The 12,233-nt window shown below is 38.6% G+C and overlaps 1 protein-coding gene across 1 annotated transcript in view; it reads right to left on the reverse strand.

The window, feature by feature from the left end:
• Positions 1-3,276: 3,276 nt before the first annotated feature.
• The window catches only part of CCDC43 (coiled-coil domain containing 43), an 11,743-nt gene continuing 2,786 nt past the window's right edge, over positions 3,277-12,233 (reverse strand). The window contains exons 2-5 of the mRNA XM_006832745.1: positions 8,230-8,317; positions 6,126-6,261; positions 4,563-4,621; positions 3,277-3,464 (exon numbers count right to left, since the gene is read on the reverse strand). Coding sequence (XP_006832808.1) covers positions 3,277-3,464; positions 4,563-4,621; positions 6,126-6,261; positions 8,230-8,317 — 471 coding nt within the window. The remainder of the gene's footprint in view (positions 3,465-4,562; positions 4,622-6,125; positions 6,262-8,229; positions 8,318-12,233) is intronic.

A 12,233-nucleotide genomic window follows, 5' to 3' on the forward strand; every position in this document is an offset into this window, starting at 1 on the left:
AACAAACATTTCCTTCATCTGGATCTTTTAGACTCAATGCAATCTAAAATAATGACAATTGTTTTAAAACCCTTAGTTTGCTGCCTTTTATTAGGGTATCAGGAAGTTCTAAAATGTATTTTTTTTAAGGTTAATCTTTAACTAGTTTAGTTTGCAATTGGTTAGTGTATATTTTGTATAGTTGTGTTCATTAGTTTTCTTCTGTATTTTTAAAAAGAGCTCTTCAAAGCTTGACATTTTCTGTTGCTCATCACTTATTATCTTTGTCTGGAACCTGAATAATTTATTCATGAATATGAAATGTTATTATGTGACTCAGAAGATCTTGGGTTTTAACAATTCTAGCATGAGTTGAACTATAATATAATGTACTGATGAAATTTAACTATACGTGACTAGAAACACTGATATTTTAAATGTTGGTGTTTTTCTTCGCTTTAGAAATCCTGGTATTAAAAAAAGAGAGTGTAATCACACCACATAAATTTTCTTTAGATGATGTGCGGAAGAAACTGATTGAAAATGCAGGAGAAACTGTAGGGAATAAACATTTTGATCACTGATATGCCTTAAAACTACCCAAATGAATTATACTGAGGGTAGCCAAATAAAATAGATCACCCCATCAGTCAGTCACTGCATAGAAAGTGGTTAAGTTTGACATAAGACATGTTGGTTGTTATGAAAACAAATATTGTACTGAATTTAGTCTGTCAGGTAAAAAATAAATTACTTTGTTGAAAATATTTAGTATCATTTTTTATATTTGTATTCGTTTCTAACCTTAAAAGAGGAAATCATGTCAGAAAACCAATCAAATTCCATTTAATTGTTAAGTACTGATGCCAAGTTTTAAATTTCATTATTAACACATAAGTAATAATGTTGGTAGAGTGAAACCAATGTTATTCAAGTATCCTTGAATCTAACCTGACCTCTTTCAAAGATGAAATTTTTGCTATCTTTATCCAGGGATACCAAAATAAAAACTCTGATGAAGTATTCACATGGTAGTGGTTAGGAAAGAAACACCAATCCATTAACAAAAACCAAACACAAAAATTCTTTTAAAATGTTGTTAATCTAAATCACATTACCCAGTAGATTATTCTTAAATTAGCTGCTTATCCTAAATTGTGACATACCCTCTACTGAATGGTTCTTACATGCTGTACATTTGAATTACAACCTATGAAGCCTTCATAAAATGATCTATCATAAGATGTAAAGTAAAACTGGTAAAACAGATACCTCTACCATTTCTAATCCAAAAAAATCTGACATACTCATTTTTTTCTTTTTTAAATAGAGCTATTTCAATAGTATGCTACTATAAAATAGGCTGAGAATTAATGTTACAACTGAAATCCTAAAGTTGGTCTAAAATGTCAATTTTACCATAGAATATTAAACAATAAACCAATCCCATTGAGACAATTCCAACTCCAATGAGACAATTCCAACTCATAGCAACCCTATAGGACAGAGTAGACTGTTCCATAGGATTTCCAAGGCTGAAATCTTTATGGAAGCAAACCTGCTATATCTTTCTCCCAAGGAGTGGCTGGTGGGTCTTGTTTATTAGTAGCCCTCAAAACTCCTTCCATAGAAAACAGGATTGTTAAAAGTTGCCCTTTGCAATATTGAAAATTTTAGAAGTATAGGATTGTTTAGCACCTTAGTTAAGTGGATAATCTTCCTCAAGACTGGTGAGCTGATCCTTTTTTTTTTTTTTTTTCTTTAAGTCAACATTAGTTTGAATAACTCAACACCTTCTAAATGTATATCCTTAGAGTTCATTTTCATAGGTAACTACACGGAATCATAAATCAGAAGATAGTGATTCAAATAAACTTTATTTTGTAAGAAAGATGTGGTTTTGGTGGATGGTTTTTTTTTTTGCAATGCCATGCTGTAGGAGTGTGTGAAGAAGACACATCTTCTTTACTTTAACCATGCTTCTTTTTAGTTTCTGTACAATGGTAAAACCTTTTGTTAATCTCATAGTCAATGATATGAAACAGTCTGGCAAACTTTCTGTGAAAAGCCAGTCAGTAAGTATTTTAGGCTTTGGGGCTACATATGATCTGTCACATATTTTTTTCTAATAACCCTTTAAAAATGTACATCATTTGTTTGTACCATATAAAAACAGGCCAGGCCAAATTTGATCTGCAAGCAGTAGTTTGCCAATCCCTGATAGAAAATAGCTGCTTTTGGTCTCCTCACTGAAACTACACTCTTTCAAGGGTCTTGACAGTCTGCTGCCTGGAAGTCAAATAGAGAAAGGCCTAACCTACAACTGAATGTGCCTTATGACAAAAGTAGGAAGAGAGAGCTCCATCTCACACTGGACTCTCAAAAATAGTTTTCCATTCACTAGATAAATTTGTTGATCACTTACTATGTACACTATTAGTATCCGTGTTAGCAGAGATTTCCAGTGTTTCTGCCTTAAAAGGGAAAGCTCCTAAGTTTCTCTAAATGAGAACTTATCATAGGTGATACTCAAAATTTTTAGGGGAAATTAGATTAAGATTTCCATCAGTATTCAAGAGGATTCATGATTATTTTTTTTTTTATTCTAACCAACGATGATATTCTGACATTAATAATGGACACATCCTTCTTAAAGTCACAGCCTAGATGAGGAAAACTATCTGTTTCAAGAGACTTCCTCTCCACTCACAAGCTGAAATGTTTTTAAAAATCCTCAAATCTAGAACACTCCCAAATAATTTTTTCCCCATTTTCTACTTTGTAGCCATATAACATAAAATCTGGTTTCAGGGAGAGATCTTGATTAGCTTTCTATTTCAACTATAAAATATTACATTTAGGGCTGAATACTGCCTTGGAAACCACTTGCATGCTTACATTTCATCTTGGGGAAGGAATGGCAATGTTTTTGCTCTTCAGGTTGAAAACTGTAACTGTTAGCTTTATGAATCCTTCTGCTGTTTGTCCAAGGCGATGGAAGACTTTAAAGCGGCCAAATGGAGCACAGGGCTTTTGTATTAAAAATATAGAGGTTGCCCCCAGTCCAGATCTTTGGTAAAGACATCAATTATAATAATCTGATTACCCACACCACAGAGATATGGCACATTTTGTAATTAGAAGTATTTGTGATTTCCCTTTTGACCATGTAAACAAAAGGTGAAATGCCTTCGTAAACCACTTTGCAATGTTCTCTTATTTCTCTTAAATACACGTGAGTACAACCATTTCTCCCTTTGATCAAGTTCATGGGAGAAAGAAGAGAGTGGACCAAGGCTATCGCTTTCGCTCCCCTTTCTGTGTCCTTTTCTTTTCCTTTTCCTTGCGCTCTTGCTTGGCTAGTTTGTCCCTCTCCCTCTGCAATTTGTCTTGTTCCTTCTTCCTTTGGGATTCATCCCGAAGCGAGTCTCGTTCCAGTTTTCGGGCGTTGAGGACATCTTCCACATTGGTGTTTCGGAATAGAGCTACAGGTGAGTTAAGGGATTAGGTTACAGGTCACAACCACTGCTTTCTTCCTGCTGGCTGTCCTTGCTCCACATGCTGAGTTCTGAGCCTACCTACTCCAAACTCTTAAAAAATCATATCCATCTTTGGCCTGATGCAAAATTCCACAGCCACCATTACAAAAGTTAAAATATGTCTCTCAGAATAAAAACCTCATTCAGTTACCTAAATCTGAATTTCAAAGTATTTTATCAAAATGAACTTCATTCTAGAATAAGTATTTTTTGTTCAATGACAAGAGTATTGCTGTAATAACTAGGTTTCAGTGCATTAAGTGTAACTGACAAAACATTTATGTACCGAGCAGTATTAAAGTACTTGAAAAGAAATTGTTTAACCTTACTAAGTATTTTTTCCCTAGACCATTAGAGTTTAAGTGAAAACCATGTTCTAATAGCCATAAACTCAGAATTTCTTATAAGATGTGAATAAGTTTAACCAGTTAGAAAACATAAAGTCAAAAGTCTCATTTCTTATGAAAACCATCTGTTTATACTAGTCAACATGACTTATTTCTGCTTTAGTTCTTTTAAATAAATAAATCTCCCTGACATAACCTCCTCTTTCTGATAATCTCACTACTCATCTTTAAGAAGGTAGGTGATGGATCTCTAAACCCACATTTTCTAGAAAATTTCTAGTGACAGTTGGAAGTAACCTTCTTCATATACTCCATTATGTACATATTGTTAGCCTATTAAAAGTTTCAGTTATTCACATTCTCTTTCCAACAAATTAAAAGGTCTCTGAGAACCAAGACTTCAATATTGTTTAATTGCCTACAGAGTACAGAGCAACCAGTGGTATACACAAGAGATACAGATTCTTATTTTTCTTTGAAACACTTTCTCCAAGCTAATCCCTTCACGGTACAAGTTCACATGTGTTTCCTGGGAAGACCTTGCTAAACTGACTGTTCAGGTTGGCTCCCAATGCTGATGTCACAGAAGTTTCCAGAGGTAATAGGAGCCCTCAGCTATGACAGCATGGCAAAATAAAAACTAACCTTCGAGAGAATTTTATAGAGAAACACATGTGGGGAACACAGAGAAGGATACATTTGTCAGAACCAGTGTTCACTGTGGTGGCACCTGAATCATCCTTCTCATCTGCTTCAGTGATTGATGTTAAGGAAAGCTGTATGAAGACAAATGTTGCCATACTCCATCTACCCCAATATTAGAATATATCCAGGAGACTAGAGGATAGGAAAAGTCACACTGAATGGAAGGAAGACACTGTCAGGTGGTAAACCCAGGAGATTCATCTTTAAAAATCTCAAGGAAGATTGCTCAAAGACCCTTATTTATAAGATCTTATCTTTTAGAAGCTGAAAAACAAGTTAGTCCTGGTGGATTGCGACACTCATTACCTGGAAGTTGGGGGATGGCAAGATGACCTCTAAAACAGTGGTTCTCAATGGATAGTTCCAGAACCACCTAGGAAGGTTCATTCCAGACTTACTGAGTCAGAAACTCTAGCGGTGGAGTCCAGCAGTCTTCTTTTAACAAGCCATCCAGGCAAACCACTACTTCAAAGTTATCTTCTAGACCGGGATTGGGAAACCTTTTTTTGCCAAAATTTATAACATCAGTCACTTGCCATATGAAATAAACTTCAAAACTGGCCTGCTATATTTGGTCAAACATTTAATTAACTCCCCCCAAGTGACAACTGGAACTGTGACTGCTATGACAGGGCCAGACTAAATGATTCTGCAAGCCTTGTGTGGCCTGTGGGCCGGACCTTCCCCACCCACTCTAGACAAAGGAATTAGATTTACTAACTGGAACCATAGTTGTGCCAACTCTGGCAAAAAAAAAAAAGTCGTGGGGAATAATGGAAGGAAATATTGCATACCCCACTCAAATAGGCTTAGTAATCTAGCATTTCCTAAACAAATTCCAAGTTCACAGAGAACCAAACCAGCCCCTGCTAACAATACTTTGTCATTTTACACAGTCCCTACTCAAATTCCAAATTTATTCTGCTGCTTCTTGGGGTTCTGGCCTTACTTTTAATTATGTGGGGCTGCTCAGAAACCCTATACAGGGTCGCTACAATTCAGAACAGACTCAAAGGAACTTAACAACAGAGTATAAAAGGAGTCCTGGTGTGGCACTGTAGGATAAGCATTGGATGGCAAGGTCATTTGAACCACAGTCTCTGAATGTCTCTGATCTCTCCATTTCTTTGTGCCTCACTTTCCTTATCTACTGTGTCGTTAAGTGGGGTCTCACTCATAGCAATCCTGCGTAGGTTTTCCAAGGAGCTGGTGAGTTTAAACCCCCACCCTGCAGTTCAAACTGGCCTTGCAGTCAAGTGCTTATTCTACAGCACCACCCTAGGACTCCTCCCGTCTACTAGGAGAGAATAAAGCATGTGAAATTATTCAACTGCATGGAAAGGTGTTACACAAATATAAGAAACGGCATGATTAAGGTACCATTTACTTTAAAATTTTCAGGAATATACTGATTTGTGAAAATGTAAGTCACTGGCATTTAGAGGAGGAAATGAATCTACAGCTGGGTACCAACAACTTCCCAAAGCTCATAATGAGTCAGCAAATACTTCTGCTTTGAGCCTCAGGAAATGGCGCCAAGACATAGAAAGGATATTCCTCTTCATCTGTGACATCAGCATACTGGGCCAGGAGGGCAGCTTTTCTCTGCTTCTCCTCTTCTGACACCATCCTGGGCTTTACCACGATCTGCGCTTGCTTCTCAATTAGGGTGGCAATGGCCTGTACTTCATCTAGGAGGCAGTGGAAGGAAGGGACAACAGGCTGTATGAGAAAGAAATCTAGTTCACTGACCACCAGTGTCCCTAAGCAGTGTGGCTATCTCTGATTCCTTAGAGCCCTGGGCTCAAAGGGGGTGTCTCAGGAACCAATGAGAAAGGCAAGGAGAGATGATATAAATCAGGTTTTAAATCTTGGATCCACTGTCAATCAGAGTATGTATACCTGCTTTTCTTTGTTTTATATATTGTGGTTTTATAAATTTCCACTAAAAGTCTCCTGCTTAAAAGAGACAAAAAGTTGAAAAGTACTACATTAGAACGGTAGAAAATTAAGCCTCCAAAGATGCAACTATCTTCCCTCTTATCCCAGAAATCTAAGAAGGAACACAGAACTAGTATAAGCTTATGCCTTTCATGTCTATATTTAGGTCAGGTGAAGTTCTTAGATTTAAAATAAAAATTAACCACTCAGTTCTCCATTCTCAATGAAAGGAAGCATTGGTGGAAAGTGGTGGTTCTGAAACCTAGCTGCACATCAGAATCATCCAGGGAGCTTTTAGAGAAATTTTAAATCCTGGCCCCCAACTTCAAGGATGTTTATGTAAAATTGGTCCATGGTGTGGCTGGCCTAAGCACTGGTATTTTTTTTAATCTGTCAACTCACTGGAATGTCCAGTCAGTCAAGACTGAGAACCAATAGCATAGACAGTTTAGAAAAGATTCGATTCAAATTTGGTTTTTAGGATTTGACTGTTTTACAGCTCATTTGCCACCCTAATCATGAAGTACGAGGGTAAGCCAAAAAGCACTGCTACAAAATCAAAGAAACCTTTATTAAAGAAAAATCTCAAAATGTGAAGCTGCTGTTTCTTAACATTTCTTCAACTGACGTCTACACCCTTCTGAAAGTAGTGTTTCATTTCTCTAGCCTTTCCCCTGAAGAGTTCGGCACTCTTCAATTTACACCAGGTCAAAATTGCAGTTTGGGCATCCTTACGGGACTCAAATCTTGTTCCTTTGAAATAGTCTTTTGAGTTTGGGGAACCAAAAGAAGTCTAAAGGGTCAGTGTCAGAGTTGAAGAGTGGATGGGGTACAGTTTCCCAACAAAACAGCCCTTGCTACCCTTGAAGAATGAATAAGTAAGTACATTGTTGTAATAGAGAAAAAAAAAAAAAATCCTCAGAGCAACTTTCCTGGCCTTTTTCTCACAAATTTTTTTCAATTTTCTTAAAACTTTTTCATAAGCCCTCATAATCATCCTGTGTCCCTTGAGAAAATTTATCAAGAAAACACTTTTGGGGCCCCAAAACAGTCACCATAACTTCTGTGCTGACCAAAGCTTTGCCTTAAATTTTTAACTGGCCCAGCAGATCCCCTTGTCAGCCATAGTTGTGACTGAACCTTTTTTCTGATGGCACTCTAACAGGACTGAGACAAATGTTTACTGAGAGAACTTGTCTGCAGCCAGCCACTGGTGGCAGAGACACGTTTAAACACATTTTGTTTGGAATAAACCAGGCATGTATGAACTGGAACATGTAGCAATACTGTTTGACTTACTATTGTATATTAGCCCACTTTGTTTTCATTTTTAAGAATGAAGACTTTAGTTGAGTAAGGCCAAAGTCCAAGCATAATTTGTGCTATTACATATGAGTACAGAAAAGATGGGAGGTTGGGAAAATATATTCGACCCTACACTTGCAATGCAAATATAAAAGGGTCAGTGGGAAAAAATGAATAAAGTAAAAACCACAATGGAAATCACTGCTCAGTTTGAACTGGAGAAACATAAAAAGAGGAAAAGAAAATCAAAGTTCAATAAAAAGTTAAAGTGAGCTGCCAGTGTTGCTAATTTAAATTATCTTAGAGAAAATGAGTATGTAAAGTAGAAAACTAAAAACTCTCTCCGTAACAGATGTATAGTAACAGCTGTTGGAAACAGTACTAAAGATTAAACATAGAAACTCCAACTCTACCTTCTTTTTTCACTTTGGTAACAACATTCTGGGTTTCTGACCATCGTTCCACAATCTCCCGGCAGATATTTAATAGAGAGTCTTCTTCCTAGTTGGGAAAGTAGACCAAAGAATTTTCTCAGTATTCTCAAAAATAATAGCAACTTGAAAAAAGCCTCAGCAGAGGGTACAGTACTGGGAAGAAATCACAAGGAAGGCTTAGAGAGCCACAGAATAGGGAGTGTGTTTCTTTTCTGAGGCCATGGAGACAGAAATCATCCTGTGTGTGTTTCAGAATCCACACCTTCCAGGTTAAGAGCACCTACTCCATACTGCCAACTTCAGAGGAAAGGATTCCTACCAACTCAGCAGAAACCTGTTAGCTGAGTCAAAACTCTCCTCTGTGTAACCTTCATTGAATGATACACTCAACTCAAAGCATTCTGCAAGGGTTATTGACTTTGCTGCTGGGACATATCTATGAGCTTAAGCTTAAAAGACACTCACTGCCATCAAGTTCGTTCTGACCCAGGCTCCACAGGGATTCCAAGCCCGTCAAAGTCTTTACAGGAGCAGACACTCATCTTTCTCCCTAGGACGGACTACTAGGTTTGAACTGCTGGCCTCAAGGTTAGCAGGTCAGGGCTCCTTATCCATGACATTACTGACACATAAAGAGGACATAAATAAGGAGATGGTCTCCTAACCAGCCATTCTTCTGTCCATTTTACATACATATACACATTTTGCATGCCAACCAATCTCCTTTCTCAGCATCGTTTAACAAAAAGATGTTGACTTTGGCGTCAAGCATACTAAGTTCAAATCCCAGACCTATCAGTTAGTTTAACTTTCTGAGCTTCATACCTTTCCAGGATTTTAGTGATGACTACATGAGAATATGGTTACAAATCAGGCTGCGAAGCTTAAGGTCAGCAGTTCAAAACTACCATCTGTTCCGCAGGAGAAAGATGAGGCTTTCTGCTTCCGTAAAGATTTACAGCCTCGGCAACCCTGTACAGGGTCGCTATGAGTCAGAACCGACTCCACGGCACATAACCACCACCACCACCACGTGAGAATAAGGAGCCCTGGTAGCATAGTGGTTACGAGTCGGGCTGCCAACCGCAAGGTCAGCAGTTCAAAACTACCAACAGTTCCACGGGAGAAAGATGAGACATTCTGCTTCCATAAAGACTTATAACCTCAGAAACCCTGTACAGGCTCACTGTGAGTCGAACCAAACACTATGAGTCAGAACCAACTCCACGGTACTTAACAACAACAACAACCTGAGAATGGGAGTCCTGGTGTGGTGCTGTGGGTTAATGTGCCAGACTGCAAAGCCGTCTGAACTGAAAGGTCGGTGGTTCAAGCTCACCAGCGGCTCCTTGGAAACCCGACATAGGGTCGCTATGGGTCGGAACTGACTTGACAGCAGTTAACAACAGCAATAACAACATGAGACTGTGTATAAAGCGCCTATCCTACTTGGCAAAAAATAAGCATTCAACAAATATGAGCATTTCTCCCATGTGCATGATGATGGCTTTACCTATGGGCAGGCACATGCCACACCTTAAGGGAAAACTGGCAGGGCTTCCTGTGTGCCAGGCACTGTTCTAAATATTCTCATACTTTATATGAAAAGCCTCACTTCTTAGATCAGTCTATGAAGTAAGTACTATGCCTAGTCTCTATTTAGAGGAGGAAACCAAGGCATGGACTAAGGTCACACAGAATAAGTGGATTAAGCAGTCAGGTTTGAAGCCCATGTTCTTAACCATTATACAAGTTCTCCAAAGGAAAGTTAAGAGAGTCAGAAAACAGATCTATTGCACATATTCTTATTCAACCCCGCAGTAGAATCCATCCTCTACTCTGCATTCTTCTAGAATACGTGCCAGATACACAGAACTTCCCTGCCCCAAATTTATTGTAGTTCTTGGAGACCCCCAGGGGAAAGGGGACTAAAGGAAGAGAAAAATAAAAATAAACACAGGAAAAGAAGTGCAGAGGTAAAAAAGAGAACTCCTAGAGGAGCTGATTTATTCCTCTAGTTTTCTTACCTGAATTAATCATTAGTTCATGTATTAGTTCATGTAATCATTCATCCATCCATCCATCCATCCTGCCATGTTCTCAATCCATCTTGCTATGTTCTAAGCACTCAGCTGAATGAGGCTCCATGAATGAGAACTAGAGCCTGGCTTCACGATACTCATGATTTTAGTAGGCTGGTATATAAGCAGCTGCCATAATATCAAACACCCTGTCCACCTGACTTCAAATTGCAACTCACTCCTCTACCTCACTCCTGATCCCTCTTTTCTTAGCACTTACCACATTCTAATACACTAGTACATAATTTACTAATTATGGACTTTTCCTGGGTTTTTATTTATTTGGCCTGTTTTGTTTCCTGATGTACTCCAAGCACTTAGGGCAGTGTTTGGCATACATTATGCTCTCAGTAAAAAATTAATGAATCAATCAATCAAGCAAGTACTAATGGAGGGAACAGAGGATGATAGAAAGCTTTTATTTACTGTTATTTGCTCCCAACTGTTATAATGTTCTTGAATCTTACCTCAAATAGTTGCTGATCTGCTTCTTAATCACCAGACTCTAATACTGTATCTGATGACTGGCCAGGCTTTGCTGTTCTTTTTCCCTAGAAAGGAATCTGGTGGACACTAAAGGGCCCCTGGCACTAGCCAAGCTAACTGACAGACAGGAAGCAGCACTTTGAACTGGGTGTTTCATATACAACACGTTCATTCATTTGCCCATGTTGCCCTGTAAGAATGCTTCTTAGCTGTTTCATGGACAAGATCCCTGCCAGTTCTTTCCACAGTCAGTTTCAACCTGGAAAAGACTGGGAAAACTATGAGAAAATTTAATTCGGTGTTTGAATTGGGCAAGCTGAGGGAGGTGGCCACTGTTAAAAATCATTCTGTCCTGTAGTGTATATAAACAAGAGGCAGACATAAAGAATCATGGCTCCCGTCTAGATAACTTTGCCTCTTTTACCAAGAGCCTGAAAGAGTCTAAAGGGAACTCATGCATATCTTTGTAAGCAGACATACAGCTCCAAATAATAATGCCATTAAAACAACTGATGAAAGAGTTGGCCAGTAACCGACACAAGTTATTTCAACTTCCTCTTCGTGGAGTCTTTAGAAACTTCCCAGCTAGTAAAATAACTTAAATTGGCTGTAAAAATAACTTAAATGGCTGTCCTCCTACTCTTCCCCTACAACCTGCAACATCAGGGTCCAAGAAACGAATCTACTTTGGCCGTATTGTATTTCCACTGAACATTAAAGCTTTCCCATTTCCAGCCCAATCTTACCAGTGCAGGCTCTAGGAATCAAAGGGGCCGTTGCCAGGAGAGCCTGGAACAGCTGTACAGCATTATATTTCAAGTGTGTGCCCAATCAATGAACGGCACTTTTACCCTCCTCCCCTCCCCCGCTCCACGAGCCATAAAAAGAAAAGTCAGCAAAACACTTTTTGGATTTGAAAAATGCTTTCTGCTTTCTATTCCTTTAACACCTATGCTCTTTTTTTTTTAAAACGTACATTATATCTACATATGAACCATGATATGGCACCACAGAAGAAGCACTGGGCTGGTAACTGCAAGGTCAGCAGTTCAAACCCACCAGCCACTCTCGAAAACCCTTATACAGAGTGAGTCGGAACTGATTCCATGGCACACAATCATCACAACCATGCGTGTGTGTTTGTGTATGTATGCACACAATCACCACAACCGTGTGTGTATGTATGTATGTATGTGTGTGTATATATATATATATATTTGTTGTTGTTGTTAAGTGCCGTGGGGTCGGTTCTGACTCATAGCAACCCTGTACAGGGTTTCCGAGGCTATAAATCTTTACGGGAGCAGAACACCTCATCTTTATCCCACGGAACCGCTGGTAGTTTCGAACTGCTGACCTTGAGGTTCCCAGCCCGATTCGTAACCACTACGCTACCAGAGCTCCATATATATATAT

Source organism: Chrysochloris asiatica, unplaced genomic scaffold (assembly GCF_000296735.1).
Source record: "Chrysochloris asiatica unplaced genomic scaffold, ChrAsi1.0 scaffold00007, whole genome shotgun sequence".
Classification (NCBI taxonomy): Eukaryota; Metazoa; Chordata; class Mammalia; order Afrosoricida; family Chrysochloridae; genus Chrysochloris; species Chrysochloris asiatica.